Source organism: Lepisma saccharinum, chromosome 27 (assembly GCF_977018435.1).
Source record: "Lepisma saccharinum chromosome 27, izLepSacc3.1, whole genome shotgun sequence".
In the NCBI taxonomy this organism is placed as follows: domain Eukaryota; kingdom Metazoa; phylum Arthropoda; class Insecta; order Zygentoma; family Lepismatidae; genus Lepisma; species Lepisma saccharinum.
Window position 1 is genome coordinate 46,571,855 of NC_139255.1, and position 20,059 is coordinate 46,591,913.

Here is a 20,059-nt window from a genome sequence, read left to right on the forward strand (position 1 = left end):
TCTCTCATCATCTCCCTATTTATATCAGCCTCTCTCTATTTATCTAATCCTCTCCCTATTTCTCTCATCCTCTCTATTTTCATCATCCTCTCCCTACTTCTCTCATCCTCTCCCTACTTCTCTCATCCTCTCCCTACTTCTCTCGTCCTCTCCCTATTTCTATCATCCTCTCCCTATATCTATCATTCGCTCCCTATTTCTATCATCCTCTCCCTATATCTATCATTCGCTCCCTATTTCTATTATTCGCATCCTGAATTATGCTGCTGAAATTATGAACAGGAGTAGCCCTAATGAACGAATTGATTATATTTTCTAAGTAAATTGAAGTCCAAGTGGTCAGAGGCTTGGCCACATACACCCCCTTCAGCGCTCCTGGATTCATTCCTATAATTTATCACTTATGTATTTATTTTCCAGTAACCCACTATGCGAATGGGTTGATAAATCAGTTATTTATTCGAATGAAAGGGTTGGATAAAGCAAGGTAAGCGAGGTATTCCTTAATTTTTCACCTTTTTCCTTAACATCTGCTGCACAGATTTAGGTATGCCTCACGACACAGAATCGAATTTCTACGTGAAGGAGGTACAGGATATGGTCAACATCGTACTCAGGCTTACAGCTGACGGTAAGTACACTTTATGTAATTGCTTTTACAAAATATTTGTAATGTAACCAGGGTACGTACATATGTTTGGCTACACCTGATCATTCCTTTGGCCCTTATTTTCACAAAACAAATTCTCTAGGTTTTCCCTCGCTATTTTTACGATTTCTCTCCGTATTTCTATCATTATCGCCCTATTTCTATCATCATCTCCCTATTTCTATCACTTCTATCCTTACATTTGTAATATATTGTATTTGTCCTATTCTGGCCCTTTCATAAACTTGCCCTTTTAATATTTTCTCAATGGTCTTTTTACACCCTTTTTAAAACTCTCAGGTAAGGTTTTAGAAAGGAAGCTATTTCCCGTGCAAAATGGCCATATGGGCCTATGCACCGAACAATTTTATTTCCTTCATTTATTGTGATTATTTTCCTATTTTCTACGGAATAGGAACTTTTGCTTGTCAATCAAAATTTCATCAAAGATGCCGGGAATATGCGAATTCAGTTGGCCACCACATTGAACAACTCTTGTAACATAGGTTAGTACTCGTTATTCAATATAAATATAATTGTCTGCATATTAAAGATATGTGCGTAAATATAAGCGGGACGTTACGGGACGAAAATGCCGGCATCTGCTCCATGCCACGCGCTATCTCGGCCTCGAGCCAAAACCAACGCACTGTACATGCTACCAGCACCAAAACTGACCTGCCTAACCTAAATGGCAGAAATAACCATGTAAATTAGGTTTATTTAAGCAATTAGGTTTATTTAAGCAATTATATGCATATACGTGTATAGGTTAGGCAGGCCAAGTTTGGTTCTGGTAGCACGTATTTATAACTTGTTAAGGCTGTTCCTAGCCGTTCGTAAACAACGATCTTGTAAATGGAAATCAGATCAGGAGATGGCGCTGATAGCTCGCAATACATTGCATGCTGATTGGAAGAACAGTTGACGATCTGAGCGTAAAAGCACAGAGCAGCAATTTGCTAAACTTTTGAGGGCAATATATGAACTGTGAACTTGCACGAATGATGGTAATCTGTGAGAGTAAAGTATAATTTGTTTCGGAAGCTTTGTTAGAAGTTGTGTGAGAGTGCTTAAAGTACGAACTGGAGATGATGCTTTGCTCAAAAAAAGGTTTATGATCCAATTTAGAAATAAGGAACCTTGTCTGAATTGTTCCCTCAAACTCTAATACCTCAAAACACCCAGTTAGGTGCTGTATCCCTGACATATTATTTCATATCCTATTATTACTATTTTTTGTTTAAGCTTTTTCTAATAATTGTTTCTTGCTTCGATAACTCCCGTAAATGTTTCTCGCCCATTGAAGAAATGGATGTCACGTGATTCGTAATTACTATTTATTATTTTGAACTCGAAGATCAGAAAGTTTCAGAAACACTGATTTTCACAAGAAACTCTTTTCATTTAAGTTAATATTTATTAATATTAAAGGAACTCAATACCATCCTGAAGTAAGAGAATTAATATTGCCCCTACTGAAAGTAATAAAATAACTCTTGTACAATAATTATAATAATCACAAAAATTACGATTGCAATTATTGCATGAGTGTGTCACTCATATATTATCATTCACTGTTCCTCAAAAACCCATATTAATGTTGCATCAATTTTTTTCTTTATATAGGTGCAGTTATATGGTAATAGTAATACGTACAAAAATGACTATTATTACCAATTTATTGTACACTGTTATATCGTTACGTCGGAACACACATCCGGGAAAAAAGGGGGGGGGGGGACTGGGTACTTTAATTTTGCCTGCTATGTACGTTACCTTTATTATTTTATGAACACAAGTAATGCAGAAATAATTTGGAACACTCTAGGGAACAGTGTAAGTTATTTTCAAGATTTTATAAAAATGTTCACAGTTGGAAAATCCAAAAAGAAAAGGCGGTGGGGCAGCAAGCCCCCTCTCCCCTCCTCTCGGGTAAGCTTGGCGGGAACTATAACATGACTTTCATGCACAATCCCAAGCGCGTACTCTTGCGCCACAGAAGGGAATCTTATAGGTGTTCTCAACCCTGTTCAAGAAGGCATATATCAGACTAACATTGACCTTTCACCCTTCGTACCAGAATAGACAAGGAATAAGCGAAGACTGCCAGACCTTGAATGCATAAGAAATGTAAGAAGGGACGGTTTTGTCAGATAGTCACGGAAACCTCGATTTGCAATTGAAATGTATTCCTGATCCTCATTCCTGATGGAGTTTCGAAACCTCCTGACAGTTTCAAACTGTCGAGTGTATCTGTCCATCATGAAACAGCACGGTTGTTTCTATTCTGTTTCGGCATATCTAACGGTTATCTTGGTATGTTATTGACAACTGATAGTTACTGATTCGGTAGCGTAAAAACAATTTACAAACACACAAAACGGAAGAAAAAATATGTTATTTTAATCTAAACAGCCACTACACATCAAGATGGAGTTTATAAGGGTAGGTCCGTTCAAGATATTTAACCAATGGTAACATTATTAAGCAGTGGCGGTGATTGGGTTCCAAAACTAGGGGGGCAAGGACAGTTTACTTTCCCTTGGTACATAAGGTTTATCATGGTGCGGGGGCAAAAGTGGTAAGAAGTGGGCAACTGCCCCCCCCCTAATCGCCGCCACTGCTATTAAGCCTTGTTTCCATGTTTAACACTAGAAATATCCAGTTTTTCTTATTTTTTTCCACGAAATTTTGTGACTTTTCAAAATACTTTCTCCTTTCTAAGATGACATATTGAAATCTACAAAATATAATTTCTATCCCCTAGAACAGCGGGAGGGGTCAATTTGACCCCTGTAAAGTTTCATGTATGCGTGCTGTATTATCAGTGTTAGGTTGCGGTTCCTGTGTCAACCTGTCTTTAGCATGTTCCCACTTGTCACAGTTTACATGTCATCATGTAGGTAGTGTTCTTGGACCGGGAAGGACGTCTCCGAACATGTCACATCAAGTAGCAGTTTCTCGTGGTGAAATGTTGCGTATTCTGGAGTGTTCAGTTGTCGATTATTATAATTTTTATTTGTAATAAAATGTATCACAAACCATCTAAACGCTTTGATTATAATACATAAAGCACAAAAATAATATAAATTAGAAATATGTTCCCATTCTAAAGTAATTGGAATTATTAAATGCATTTGTTATGAGGGATCAAAATGACCCCTTTCCGCTGTTTTAGGGGTTATCAGATCCTTCGCCGTTCTAGTGTTAATAAAACAAAACACTAATGCTGACCAAGGCAAAATTTACTGCAAGATACGACACAATAAACGTAACGTTTCCACCCTCTAACAGGTCTTCAGACAAAGATTCACAATAAATTGAAATAAAGATCAACCATCATCTGTACTGCGAGTGCATATGTGTAAGATGACAGTTGGATCTTCATTTCAATATATTGTAGATCTTTGTCTGAAGAGGACCCTGTTGGATGATGGAAACGTTACGTTTGTACGAGTGTCTTATTTTACAAGAAATTTTGCCTTATTGTTTTCATATTACAATTAGACCAATCCCGGCCCATTACTAAGGTGCAGAAAGAAGTAATTTGACTTCGTTGGGCTTATTCGTGGAATGCATACATGATTGTTATGTACCACACACACATAGAGTACTCAGACGCAAAATACATTATGTATTTTCAGTGTTAAAGCATAACATAATGATTTGAATTGACAAGTTTGGAGTGGTGCTTTGACTATGTAGACTAATATAGAGTGCTTACGCCAGTGTGTGAAGGAGATGACGTCATCATCTTGACACAGTTGCATAATTATAACAATTTCCCAAATATGCACTTACGTTAAATAATGAGAAAGAAAAACAGTTCAGAACTGTCTTTTGGACAAATTTTTGAGTCCTACGTCACACGAAAATTCCCGAACGTAAAGGAAGGCTGAACGGGTCATGTGTTCCATCTTGATTTTTTTTAGTTTAACTCAACAAAGTTTTATTGGACAGCTTTACATGTGGCTGTTTATGCCCAGCATACATTTATTTTAGTTCTTAATTTGCTAACTGGTCAAGACGGGTGCTTACAGGTTAGTCACTCACAAGCAGAAGAACTGACATTGGCCGACTAAATTACATCACATCACATCAGATTTACGCGGGGAATTTGAAACACGCAAAAACAGAGAACTCTATTTTCGTGATAGACAATACAGAGGCTCTTATGAGTTATGTATATGCATGTGTCTAGGGTGGACAAACTTTTCTTTTTTTCATTAAGAATTTTAAAGCTCAATAATAAAGATCAGATACTGTAATGCTCTTTTGTTTGCCACTTTGTACAGTGACGATACCAGATGAACAGCAGACCCTTTCCCAATCGACTAGATCGCAAAACTTGATAAATAGCCCAAGTATGAATTTTTGTGTAGTGTTTTGGAGCATATTTAATGTGTCTCCCCCCCCCCCCCTCCGGAAAACATTCGTTTTATCTTCTGCTTCACTTGTTTCTGCTATTGTTAGTGTTTGTGTCATCTATAACTATTGATAGAAGACGGTATGTTACTGTAAGATACGTACAGTGGAATGCACAAGTATTACGAAGCAAATTGTCCAGAACCACATTCATGCATTGTATTTTTATTCCTTAAAAACACACAGGATGCAAGAGAAAGAGAAACAACGAAAGTAGTAATGGACAATTTGACGAGCTATACTTGTGCATCATCAACAAGCCGCTGAATGGATACGCACCTGGTCTAGTATGAAAAAGGCTTTAAAAAAAAAGCCATGCTATGGCAGAGATTCGAACACGGAAATGGACACGAAGACACGAAGTGGTCTTGTACTGCTTTTTTTCCTCTTAAGAAGGTAATTAGCAACATTTTCACGTAATTTCCTTACTCCCGCACATGTTGTTAGTGCGAATTACATGCATTTTCCCGTGATGTAATTTAAGCAGAGTAATTACTTCCGTGATTGGTTGTTTATTTCGTCTTTCCTGTGCGTGGCTTCGAAGAAGTAAGGCTACCTTTTTTTATGATCTTCGACACTTGGTATTACACAACCATTCTAGTCACCTTCTTACTGCATAACAATAAATGTAACTTTTCCAATCTAATCCTGGCTAGAGCCGAAGCTCTGACGTGAATGGGGCTAGTTAGGCAAGGCTGACTGTAGGTGGCAGCACTTGCGCTTCAGACATTCAACTGTTCTTTCATTTAAATACTTCGATGCTGGATGTACTGTTATTGTATTAAATCGAGCGCTTATTTGATTTTAAAATGAAAATTATGTGAACACGACAATTGAATAACCAGTGCTGTAAAATTAGGATTAAGAAAATGATTGTCGGTAACAGAAAATATATTGTAATTTTAAAAAAAAAGTCAAAATTTGCATAGGATTTGTTTACGTAACTTCCGAGTTGTGAGCTGTCCGTTATAGAATAATACATAATAATTCCGCTGGACTGTACCTCTATTTTCATAGTTGTTAACTGATTTTTTTTTTTTTTACATAATATCGCACTTCTCTACAGGGTTAGTAAGAATGATTATACGTTTATCGAGAAGAATAGTTACTTTTAAAAAAATCTATTATTCTGTTTCAATACTCGCAACGTATAGAATGTTTTATGGCGGTGGTAAATGCTACTGAAAAAAATTGCTATGACTTTGTATACACTTATTTATCATGTCAGTGGATGATATAACGAAAGTTTTAGTTTGTGATAAACACAAAATGGCTTCTCAACAGGAGACTTTGGTATAGATTTCACGCCGCGTGGCTTCAAGGGGTACTCCACATTGGTTGAACAAAAGTCCAGCATAAATGCAATACCTGCAGACATTTCCTCTAGAATCAACAGCTTTCACAGCTGGAGGTCAATACATGTCACTTGTAGCTTCCATTTCCTCCTGATTGACTGTCAACTACCAGCATGATTAGGAAAGGTAGTGGGGGAGCTAAGTGAGGCAAGTGTCGATATATGGGTAAGGACGCTTTCCCTTATGCCTTGATCTGAGGTGAGGTGAACGACACATTATCTGTCACACAGAACCCATTACAACTTCCTGACGTCCAATTGCTCACTTTTCTTGAAACTTGTTCCAACATGTTGAGCTTTTTGAGCGTGTTAATCGCTCGAAAGCTGTAAGACGTCTTTTGTAGACCGTGATTCCTTTTGTAGGCGGACTGGTAGAGTTGGGTTGTTTATCACAAACTGCACAGAGTCTAGCCAGCCAGCCTAGTAATAGTGTTGACCGTGAACAATAGAAGCTGGGTCGAGATGACTTCAATGACTCGGTGCGAAACACGCTACGTGGAGGCTTAGATATGCGTGACTAGCTCCGTCTTCTAACGCAGCCAGAGATGTTACGAAAGTGATCGTACTATACAGGCCTGTAGCAGAACTTTATTTTAGGAGGGGGCCTCGTCCCTTATCAGCAGCCACCATCTAAAAAGGCGAAAAAGTAGGGGTAAAAGCCCTGAAGATTAATTTATCAGTATATTATACAAGATATTTAATCCTGCTAAGGAAGTAAATTTAATTACCACTACACACCATTTAAATTAGATATTTTTAGGATTTCGGGGGAGGCTTCGGCCCCCGAAGCCTTTTTCTAGTTTCAAATCCTTTTTGTAGTTTCGGAGTACAGACGGGATCAAATGAAATGTACTTCCCTTTTCCTACCAACTCAGAAGCGAGTTGGAAACTCTTCATTGCTCCTGTATAGATAAGAAAGTGGGGGAGGGCAGTAGCAGACAAGGCCATCACGCAAACTTGTTTCCAGCAAGCTTTCTGTTGGAGTCTTGGCAGTTTGTGGAAGGATTTTGTGTTCCTACCATCCACCCCCCCCCCCCCGCCTCTCTCTCTCCTTTTGTTTGTGTGTGTGTGTGCGCGCCAATACCTGTTTCATTTTAAGTTTGACGTATTTTATTGCATTGACTAATTGCTGTTGTGACTGGGTATGCAGGTTAGCAATGGAGACATAATGAAGGATCAAAAATACAAAAATTCATGGCATGAGTAGTTAGTAGTAGTAAAGGTAAGGCAAAGTTCGTCGTCCGTATAGAACCGTGCCATGAAGACACATTTAGGGGATGTGGCAGTAGGGCGCCGCATATTCTAGAGTTCGGCCATTTTGGAGGTCAATGATCAGCATCACGCTCCAGCCGTTTTTACTCCCCAGGGATGTAGTTGAAACGAGAAAATAAAAATGTTTTACATTTCGCGTATGTGACAGTATTCTTTGGATATTGTCTTGGAAGTGTCTGTTAACATCCTAACCCGAAATTTTGTTTAAGGATAAAACTGGCTGAAGGCCGCGAGTGTTCCTGAGAAGTAATGAGCATATCACATAATGCGCAATAGTTTGGCTCGCGTTTTTCGAATAATAATAATAATAATAAAAAAAACAAAATATACAAATCAATTCTACGAATGCTTACGTCATTGTGACCATGGAGTGCATTTTGCACACTAACGAGGATCTGGCGTCTAGACATAAGGTCAGTATAATGGTCTGTGGACTGTGTTTGGACTGTGTCCTATCCATCTACGTTTGTAGTTGTCCTTTCACAACTTTCATCTTAACACACCTTTCATTATCCAAAAGTGGAAGAAAAGCGAAATAAAATAAATAAATACATCGGTTATTGTGTCCCTGCGTTTTTTCAATTTATCACCATGACCGAAAATTAATGTTTCGCTGATGTAATGCATCACTATAATCATGTGAATTATTTTCCGTCATCATCGTGTGCTTAATCATTTCTTAAAGCATAGACTCTAACGCTGTTGTCCTTAGTGTAATTGATCTTATTGTGTGGAAGTTTTGATGTAGACAAAAGAATGGTTAAGAATAAATCTCAATTGATTGTTCGAAATTTAAAATATAATAATTCCGAGGTGACGCATATTAACTGTTCTTGTTCGATGTCAAAGAACGATTTTTCCTATACATTAAAAAGGATTCCGGCCTCCGTGGTAGAGTGGTTAGCACAGTTTGCTTAATGACCGGCCTTGGCAATGTCTTCATTCGGTGTATCATTGTGAGTGTCGGTTCATTAATTTCATCATTTCATCTACCATCCTCATCGTCTTGTTTAGCCAAAAGTGGCACCAGAAGCGAATTAAAATAAAGCAAATCAATCAATCAATAGAACATAGGGTCTCCGGTTTCATAGATTTGATTTTGATTTGATTTAGTTTACTTTACTTCGCGTTTTGTGCCTCTTGGCTAATTTGCGATGATGGGGATGAGTGATGAAATGATGAAATTGATGAATGGACATTCACAAACAACCAAGCCCGACCGGGATTCGAACCCGGGACCCTTGGCGTCGCAGCGCGATGTGCTAACCACTCGGCCACAGGGTCGGGCTCCGGTTTCATAGAACAGTATACAAATCACTCGGTCATGGAGGCCCTCAAAATTGAAATAATAATTGCAACAGAAAACCTGATATTAGAGTATTTTAAGAGTTTAGGCATATTAAAAATTCACGTCAACCAACAACAATTTCACCTGTATTGTGTGATATATGGTTCTGCCCTAACAATTGATTGATTGATTTGCTTTAATTTCACTTCGCTTTTTGTGCCACTTTTGGCTAATTTGCGGAGATGGAGAAGTGATGATATAATGACATTGATGAATGGACACTCAGAAACATCCATGCTCAGGCCGGGATTCAAACCCGGGACACCTGGTCTAGTGTATTGGACCGGTGGCCATCCACCGTCGTGAGAAAATTGGGGAGCTACAAATGAGTAGCGTGACGCGGTCACGGAAACCTACAACGACTGAAGGCTTGTCTTGCTGACCACAAATCACCCCATAATTCCCACCTCGGCAGGTGGAAGTGAGGTCGGCAGTCGGTAGGTAGGACCTGGTCCTCACGGACTGTTGCGCCACGGGTTGTTTTTATTATTACAATCTTCAAATAAAGCTTTATCGTTATATATTACCGTATTTCATCGCATAATCGTCGCACCTTGTTTTTCAATCCAAAAAGAGAGAGTGAGAGAGAGAGGCGGGGGGTGGGGGTGGATGGTAGGAACACAAAATCCTTCCACAAACTGCCAAGACTCCAACAGAAAGCTTGCTGGAAACAAGTTTGCGTGATGGCCTTGTCTGCTACTGCCCTCCCCCACTTTCTTATCCATACAGGAGCAATGAAGAGTTTCCAACTCGCTTCTGAGTTGGTAGGAAAAGGGAAGTACATTTCATTTGATCCCGTCTGTACTAAGAAGTAAAGCTCAGAACACTCATGACGTCATGAGGCGACATGCGCGTCCATGTGAATGGGCGATATAACAGCTCTACATTGCAATTCAGGGGCGTTCTGGGGGTGAGGAAGGGTACTCCTGCGAATACCTCTAAATAATAATTTGCGTCTGTCTGATTTCATGTATTTTACGTCGCTTTTCTGTCACTTTTGGTCAATCGTGAGTGACGTTTTGATGAAATTGTTGAAGAGACCCTCACAAGGAACACCCATACCAGGCTGGAATTCGAAACCGGAACCCGTGGCGTCGTAGCGCTCTGTGCTAAACACTTCGTCACGAAGGTCGGCAACGGTGTTGTTCAAAGTTCTATGACCTTCATGACACTTCTAGGATAAATTTTGTATATTTCTTGACATTCAAACGGCAACCTAACCTCGTGACGTCTGTAGCCACCGTGAAGTCCTTGATACGGATGTCGGGATGAATGTATGAGCTGGTCATTCACTTTGCCACTCAAGAACCCCTTGGCAGTGTGCAAATAAGCCATCATTAACTCGCTCGGCAAGCTTACCTTCATCCTCCCCTTCCTCTGCCCCCTCCCTTAAAAAAAAACACCTCGTTATGCGATTTTAATCTCTCCCAGTTCTACTCTCGGCGGCATCTTTAGGAAGTCGCAGGAAACCCTCCGGGTGGATAATTTAAAATGCAACTCTCGAGACATCCGTTCTTAAATTTCTTGGGGGTTGGATGGGGGAGGGAGGGAGGGGGGAGAAAAGTTAAAATATTCCGTCTTCAACGCAACGAGTTCACTTTCCGCACTGATGGGACTATGGCGTTCCGGATTTCCGTTCATTATTATTATTTTTTTTTCTTCAAAAAATTAAAAATCTTACTCTGGTGTGGTGGATTCGTTAGGACAGTGTTACTCAACCTCCAGGCCTCGTCCCGTTAACGAAAGATTTACCATTAATTACAGTGATGAGTTCAGAGGGTAACCCGGGGGGGGGGGGGATATCCCCTCCGGAAATGTCTCCCCCCGAAAATTTCAGAGCATTCGGAGAATTCCTAAGAAATTTGGCAATCATGTTCCAATTTAACTTGCTTCACTATAATTTTACATAGAACGTACTTTTGTATGTTTTTTCGTAATAATAAGCACTAATTCAATACACTTTCTAAATACAAGCCAGAATAATGAACGAATTTAAATTATCGTCCGTGGTAACGTCGACGCCTTGTAATCAAGGGGTTCCGGGTTCAATACCAGGTGGAGGCACATAGTAGTTCGGATCCCACTTTAAACTGTAGGCCCAGCCCCGATTAGCCTATGTGTACATAAAAGTGGGCTCGAAATAAAACTCAAACTAGTAATAAATATACATGGTGATCCGTTTGAGATGTCAGAAAAATAAACCGTTATCTACAAGAGGTTAATATAGATATCTGTGAGCAGTTTGTTGTAAAAGAAGCAGAAATGATGTAAGTTTACAGTCTTCAGCTGCGTGGCGGCAGTAGCATGCATGTAATACTCGAAAATTTCGCATACCATACGACATACTGTGCGCGCTGTTGTGACGTGACCACCATTTTTTTTGTTACCATGCACATTAGCGCCGCCACGTGGCTGAAGTCTGTAAACCTCCACACAGTTGAAACTTACATCCTTTGTGCTTATATTACAACAAGCTGCCCGGAGATAAGTACATTAACCTCTTGTATACTTGTTTACTTTTCTGACATCTCAAACGGATCACCCTGTATAATAAAATTCTTCTTCATTGAAACTCAACAATGGACACGTATAGAGCGACAGGGCTGATGTACTGCAAGCTTCTATTGTAACCATTTTTAACTTCAGCAATTTTCATTACACAGAGAAAAAGGTTTGGAATTACCTTAAAACTGAGACAACCAGACAGCTGAGTAAAGACAAACCTGTCACGTGATGTTTCCCCTATGCGACAGCATTGGATTTTCCATCGAAAGATGTAGTTTTAAGTGACAGCATTTATGAAACAAAATTCTGATGTGTTTCTGTATATCAATGTAAAGATCCGTAGAATGTGTAGATATATTACACATATCTTACAGATAATAAGGTAAACTAACTGTACATAAAGGAAATGCACTGGCAACCGATCCGAGAACTGCAGCCAATAGGCGGCGCCGCTGCGGTGACGTGGAACTGTTGGGCTCCCAGCAGCCACCACGACAACGGGTCTACCTTATAGCACAGCAATGACGTCACCGCAGAGTGCTTTCATTGTTAGGCTAAATGCCTCAAGTTGTTAGGATAAGGCTTGTTGTGTTTATTTCTCTTAGCACAAATAATACATTTGCAGTGTATTTATGCTAATAAAACCAAACCTAGCAACGTAAACATTCCTTGTCTGACGTCAGAACGCAAGGTTGTCCTCGCATTGTGCGGTAAGGGAGGCACGATTCGGAACTGCGATGACTCGATTTTTCTTTCAAGAATGCACGATCTCCTTACTCCAGTTATTCTTAACCTTATCCTCTGTAAAGTATGTGCAATACATCGACGTATTCTCTGAAATCTCATCTTTACGTTGATGTACGATACATATCAGTATCACAATTTTGTTTCATAATTACTGTCACAATTTGCCCCTTGAGATGGAAATCCAATGCTATCGGATAGGGAAACACCATGTGACGGGTTTGTTTGGACTCAACCTTGCTCAGTTGTCTGCTCGTGACGTCATTACTAGTATGTTCCATAGGATTTCACAGAGCCACGTACATTTGCCACGTTGACTTTGTTCTTACAGCAGAGAGAAAATAACTGTGTTTGACACCTTTGCGAATCTCTCACCGAACGAATCACGCCTTCAGGGAGGAGCGGGAGTTATTCTTCTGCAAGAGAAGACCTGGGTTCCGTCCCAACCCGCATTATATATAAATTTATCGCTCTGTTGCTGCGAGAAGCCGGCGACAAACCGTGTGACAATTTCATGCAGCGATGCGGGCGTGATAAGCTTCCGCATGGGCAGTATTTTCAGCTGCTAGAAGTCGAGCGCACGGTTGAGCTCTTTGCCAGCCGAAAGATATAAACACGCGTGCAGGCTGCGGTCGTATTATTTTCATAAAGCCCTCTCGAGTGTAGCCAGCGCACCTACAAACGCTGGACATCAGTATCAGGGACGCGATTGGCGCTGGGGATTGTTACGTCAGCATCATACTGGGAAGCGCGCGATGTGAATGGGGACTCGGGACAGAGCGACTCGCTTTTGAGCTGCTGTTGCAGAACAGTCTGAGGGCTTTACGGGAGTAATGATATGTACATAAACCATTCGCGATGACATGGTGAAGGGAAATAATTTTCCTCTGTAGTTTCTTATCCATACGCGACGACAAGTAAGCGTATCATGTAGTCTATATCTCGAATACTAGCATTTCAAATGAATTGTTTATATGAAGCAACTTTCTTATTGTTTTTAATCTCTTAGTTTAAGTCTAATTTCTACCTCTTCAGACTAATCGCTACGATGAAGATGAATGATGATAGATGCAATTAATGAAGACATTCACAAAAAGTAACATGATTGACTGACTTGGTTTATATTAAAATACTATGCTTTTCTGCTGCTTTTGGCTAATCAGAGGATGAGCTTGCTTGCTTGATTTGGTGTTTAAAGTCAGCTTTAAACTAATCGGCTAATCGGGACTGGACCTACAGTTTAAAGTGGGTTCCGAACCACTATGTGCCTCCACCGGGTATCGAACCCGGGACCCCATGAGGATGAGCGATGATATGATGAAATTGATGAAGGGACACTCACAAGGAACACCCCAGGCCAGAATTCGAATCCGGGAACCATAGCGTCATAGCGCGCTGTAATAACAATTTCCCCACTTGACACAAAAAGTTGCACGCATGGTTTTGCGGAATCTTCAATCACTGAACTTATACGGTCATTGTGGTATTCTGCTTACTTATTAAACGATGGCTATACTGAAACTGTTCATGGACCTTGTAATAAAAGGGTCCCGGGCTGGATTCCAAGTGCGGGACATTGCAATATTTCAAAGCATTTAAACTGTAAAGTCCTGGTAAATTGTCGACAGGACCTTCCTCTGCTTCTCTCAACAGATGGACAAGAGTTGCTACATGTTGAGTTTGATCCAAAAGTCCCACTGTTCTCACGACGTGGGTATCTTTGCAAGAAATGGCAACATTGTAAGGACACCTATTCAAGATTGTGACGGAATTGTTTTTTGTAGCTATAGATTCAGTTCGGATTAAAATACCGGATCTTAAAAAAAACAGAATATTTCAGTTTTATCAAAATCTGTGGTGCGTACGCTATAAATACATTTCTGAATGTGTTGTCTACACGTAATCTATAGTTTACACCATCCTTGTAAACGATGTGAACTACGCTAGAAAGTAATTTACAACGCTGTTTTGAAGGGAAAGTACCATAATATCTAAATCGTGTCGGTTCATTCCCAGCTGAAAATATTCCTATTTAAATCATAAAATAGCGTATTGTCTTTCAAGCGCCATCTGTTGGGGAAAATATAGACAAAAACACGTGACAATCATAAGACAAAAATACGGTATTTTTGCCTCAATCATGAGAATATTTCTCATACTGAGTTTGATACTAAATCAGGAACTTGTTTATAATTATTAAGACGAGGCACTTCTCACACGTCAACTTTTAAAACGCCAAATGATTCTGTTTGAAATCTACAACGCATGTTGTTAAGTGCACGCTTGCCGCCATATTGTGAACTATTGCTGTTTACTTCTAGACGCGCGCCAGTGATATGTCGGTTTTAAGCCAGTCGCAACGATGAGGAGTGGCCAATCACAAAGAGCATCGATATCTACACCGGGATTCGAACCTGGGAACTTCAATGACGAGATCGAAATTATACAACTTAACATCACTATTGCAAATGCGTTATTACAATGGGAAGACCTCTCCCTACAGCATAGAGGGCAACGCTGTAGTCTAATAATGAAGAGGTCCCCGGTACGAATCGTGAGGAAGTACATGGATCCCACTTGTAGGTGAAATTAAGATTTTTGCGAAAAAACACAAAATAGCGAAAATCCGAGAAATATCGATTCACTGCAAACCCTGAACGCTTCCTCCTATATTCCACCTGTTTGTTTAGCCGCAGAGAGATGATGTCCCGACCGAAGAAGAATGTCATGGTGTGTAAATTGGTGACAGGTACCTCCAGCACGTGGGTTTTCCTTCATTCCTCCGAGCTGAGAACGAAAATCCCTTCACGGCAGTGTTGCCACAATCTGTAAGCACAATTTCCCTTTCCAAGGGGTAAAATTTCCCTTTCTCGCCCATTTTTTCCCTTCATCTAAATAATAATAATAATTATTAATAATAATAATAATAATAATTAAATATTATCGTTGACCCATGTTCGTATGTATGTATAAAATGTTAATCAATTTAACTTTTAAATGCTACGACGCCAGGGGCACCGGGTTCGAATCCCGGCCTGGGTGTTTTTTGTGATCGTCCCTTCATAAATTTAATCAGATAATCAATCATCCTCATCGTCGCGATTAGCCAAAAGTGACAGAAAAGCGAAGTAAAGTAAACCAAATCAATAAACAATAAAATCAATAACTTTTAAATGTCTTTTTGGAAGATTTAGATTTTATTTCCAAACCAAGCTAATTTGTTTGTTTTTGAGATGAAAGTAAAACTATGTTATAGTTGGCAACTGAAGATTTTCATCAGTAAAAAGCAAAACACACAAACTAGAGATTGGATTTAGGGAGGCCAATGCCCCTTGTCTTCATCACACCATCAGAAGAAAATAAAAAATATTCTACACAAAATGCTGTTCTAGTAGGGCGCACATATGAAGAGTTTGTGTGGAAAATCACATTTTTGCCTCCCCATAAAAATTTTAAGTTCGGCGCATGGATATACACGTTTTATTATATATATATATATATATATATATATATATATATATATATATATATAGTACATACCTGAGCAAATGTTCTATTCTGGTAAATTTCACATATTAGGTGGAATCTTCTAAAACACAGCAAGTTTTTTATTAAACCCATTGTTGGTCACTTCTTGCCACTCCGCATGGAATTTTTAAACATGTTTCCGCGGTGTTTTTTCATCTTCCGATAATTCTCCACGACGTTTTCTAATATATTCTGGAGATGCAGATAGTTTTCTTTGCTTCCCATGTTCTTCCGTCGTCCAAGACGGGCACAGCCTTCCACCAAACACTCGCACACGACGAATAACCCACCCAGTGTCCAATGAAGACTGAAGTAAAGATAGGTTTGCGACAAAGATAACTTTATGGTTTGCCCGTGTAGTGTTTGAGGCAAAATTCAGAGAACCGGGGAAAGCTTAAATAAAAAATACCCTCGGACTCCCACTCCCATAAGGCTGAATGACCAATGACCTCCGGCCCCAAACGGTATCCAGATGTGGGTCAACCCAAATTCCACCCTTCCTCTCAGAACAAAGTATACGAGAAAATAAAAAAAAAATAAGTTCTCATTTTCAAAACTGGAATCTCTTATAATGTTTAATATAATTAATGTTTAGTCTGTCTTAAAATTTCCCTGAAAATTCGCTATTTTTCATCGAATTTCCCTTTTCCCTTTTCACTTAAAATTAGCTCCAAATTTCCCTTCAAAAAGGGAAATTTCCCTTCATGTGGCAACACTGCTTCACGGGCGTAATGGTCAGCGACAAAATCAGGGTTGCCAGCTCACGTTGGAAATTTTGTCGTGCGGTGCGATCCAAAACACACGTGCCACGTGCCTCCACCGGAAACCGAACTTGAAACCCTTTTATTACTTGGCTCGGCGGGGCCTCTTAAGCAAGTGTTGCAATCCCTTCACCTCAGAAACTCCCTAAAAATATATCCAGGGTGGTATTTCAAAGAAAGTTGAGTTTGTTAATTCCACTTTGTGCACAGTAAGGCTAATCGGGAGTGGACCTACAGTAGTGGGATCCGAACCACTATGTGCCTCCACCGGGTACCGAACCCAAAGAATGTTGATTTGGGGGCGGGGTTAAGTCCACTTTATGCACAAATAGGCTACAGGAACTGGACCTATGTCTTAAAGTAGGATTCTAACCAATATGTGCCTCCACTGGTATCGAACCCGGTACACGTGATTACAAGGTGACGTTACCACTACGCCATCGGAGAGGCCCTCTCAGTAACTACTACTGAAGTATCGGTAGATTATGTAAATTCGATATGTAGTCCTCCCACGCAAATGCCAAATATTAGCAACCATAGGGGGGATGTAGAACCGGAGGGGGTGAATCTCCCCTTATTCCCCCTTCAAAGATCACCCTGAATATCAGGAGCGTATATTCTGGACTAACTAGGCTACCTGCGAAGCCTGAAGTGTAGAGAATAAAATGCAGGAGAAAAATCGATCAGAAATTTTAAATAATATTATTCATATCAGTGAGATGATGGAGTTGGCCATCTGATTTCTTATGAGTTGGCAATCTGATTTCCTATGAGTTGGCAACCTGATTTCTTATGAGTTGGCAACCTGATTTCTTATGAGTTGGCAACCTGATTTCCTATGAGTTGGCAACCTGATTTCTTATGAGTTGGCAACGTGATTTCTTATGAGTTGGTAAATATATTTCTATTCATAGCCTAGGACCACGTGACAGTGAGATAGCCCAGATCTTGGACTCAGTATACGCCACTGCTGAATATATATAATCCCAAAATCTTCAAGGGATCAGGCCCTCTGCAGGCATTTACCCTCAGGCCCCAAATACCCACAACACCCCCCAAGAACAAAATTTATGGTCATTTTAGCACTACATTTGCCTGCAAACACCCACACCAGGCTCGGTAAATTTAACCACTATCCGATAAACCACATTTTTTTTAAAGATATGGAATGTAGGTGGAGAAGAGATCCTTTGGAAAAAATAGTGGCAGGCACAAAAATCTTGCGACCCATTAAAGCCCCCAACAGAGTTGCATCGAATTAGGGAGATTCCAGACCGAAGCGACAAGTGACACGTGTCTCTTTGTAACTGACTCTCGCTTGAATGTTGCTCGGACTGGACTGTTTCTCAATACAGTCTTATCATGTAGCGTCCTGTGAATGCTTTGGTTTAGACAGAGATTTCAGACCGAACCGACACATGCCGCTTGGGAACGAGCCAATCAGCAACAATGTTTCGCACCGTAGCGGCATGATAGGCCGCATAAGCCTGCGTTTGATTGGTGAAATCCTCAAGTAACACGCGAAACATGCCGCTTGGGTACGAGTCAATCAGCAGCAACATTTCACACTGTAGCGGCATGACAAGCTGCACAAGCACATTTGATTGGTGAAAAATCGTCAGGTGACGCCTGTCGCTTTGGTCTGATAGCTCCCTTAGGAGAAGCAGACCGCAATAGGTCATCTGAATGGACGTCTCATTTAAAGGGGGGGGGGGATTATTTGGTAATTTACACATAATCTTAATGCACCTTGCAACCCTGACGCCGAGGTAGAAGAAGTGGGTGCGATCAAGGTCACTAGAGTCGGTGACTCCTCCAAGGCCAGGAGGCGCTGATTGTCATGGATGTCAGGGAGGTGGAGAAGCCCGTTCTACGAGTGCAGTTCATCAACCTCGCCACACAGAAACCATCTTCCAAGAGTCGCCATTCCTTCTTTTCGTTCAACACTTCTTTTCCTTGGGAGACCCCAAGGAAGAAGAGAAGATTCTTTCATACTTCTTTTTTCCTCCGCTGAACATGTTATTTCGGTGTTTGGTTTCTGGTCCGCTGGCCAGCCATGCAGTCAACGTCCGAGGAGGATCTTCCTTTTCTGAAAGAGTACGTGCGGATAGCTGAAATTGGCGGTGCGCAGAAAGCGCCGACGATGATTTGCAAAGCATCCTGGGAGTCTTTGGCCCCTTCGAAGGCCATCCACATCTTCCAGAGGGAGTCTTTTAAGCCCCGAATTGTTGCCGAATTCTTTCAGAAGGCAACCATTTTTTTCCCTCTACCATTGGCATGAGTTAATGGTCACGCATTCCTAAAGGCGCACGGTCTTTGTAATGAAATCATGAATTTTTCAAAGCAGGGAGAGTAATCTTCATAACTCGGAACTATTAAACCCTGGGATATTAATTTGCATCCTGTACGCTGATGACACTGCATTTCATTGAGCGCTTCGGCATCTCCCCCCTCTTCCATTAATGATTCCATGTGATGTGTGTGAAGAACTAGGAGCTATGGCCTCATTAAAACACACGCTGATAAAGGTCCACTAGCTCTTGAATCATTCTCACCAAAGATTTTTAATAACATTTTTTTCGAATAGCCTCGCACATATTTGACATTCTGAAGATTGGTTTAGAGGTACTTGCAATAGAAAAACCATTGTTGTTCTGCCAAAGATTCTTAATAATAGTTGAGCATTGTTGTTCTTCGTTAAGGAAACGCTGATAATATCTTTGTTACTCTTCAGCCAGCAATGGCCATTGTTGCTTTTGACTCAGATATGCTTATATTAGATGAACATTGTTGGCTTTCTTCCAGAGACGCTTTCAATAGAAAACATTGTTGTAAAGATGTTTGTAATAGTTAATAATTGTTGCTGTTTAGCCAGGAAGCTTGCAATAGATAACATTGTTGCCAAGGATGTTTATAGTAGATGACAATTGTTGCTCTTAACTCTTAGATACTTAATAATAGATGAGCATTGTTGGTCTTCAATTAGAGGAACCTACAATGTATAGTCATTGTTTGCTTACAAACATTGCTGCTCTCTAGATAGATGGTATATTGATTGATTTGGTGTTTTTAAGTCCACTTTATGCACAATAAGGCTAATCGGGACTGGACCTACAGTTTAAAGTGGGATCCAGATATGTGTTTTTACTTTATTGCAATGTTAAAGTTTCTGTACCATTGTAAGATGATAGAATACAAGAAAAGTGTCTGATGTAGGGGTTGACACGCACCTTCTGCCTTTTAGGGCTTTATGATACTCTGGTTTTAACCCTTTTATCGGACTTCTCAAAGGCTTCTAAGGGTTAGTAGGACCAAGCCCTTGCGAGGTCTGTGGTGCAGGATTTATTTTTAATTATCACCTATGTAGGTTTGAAATGAAAGATCATTAAGATCTTTTACTCGAAGATTTATTTAAACTTCCGATGATATACAAACACTTTTCAAACAGACAATTCACCAGATACAACTTG

At 40.2% G+C, this 20,059-nt stretch overlaps 1 protein-coding gene across 1 annotated transcript in view; it reads left to right on the plus strand.

Moving 5' to 3' along the window:
- The window catches only part of fus (epithelial splicing regulatory protein fusilli), a 267,610-nt gene that overhangs the window by 132,443 nt on the left and 115,108 nt on the right, over positions 1-20,059 (plus strand). The window contains 1 exon segment of the mRNA XM_083113532.1: positions 542-631. Within this exon segment, the coding sequence (XP_082969658.1) occupies positions 542-631 (90 nt within the window).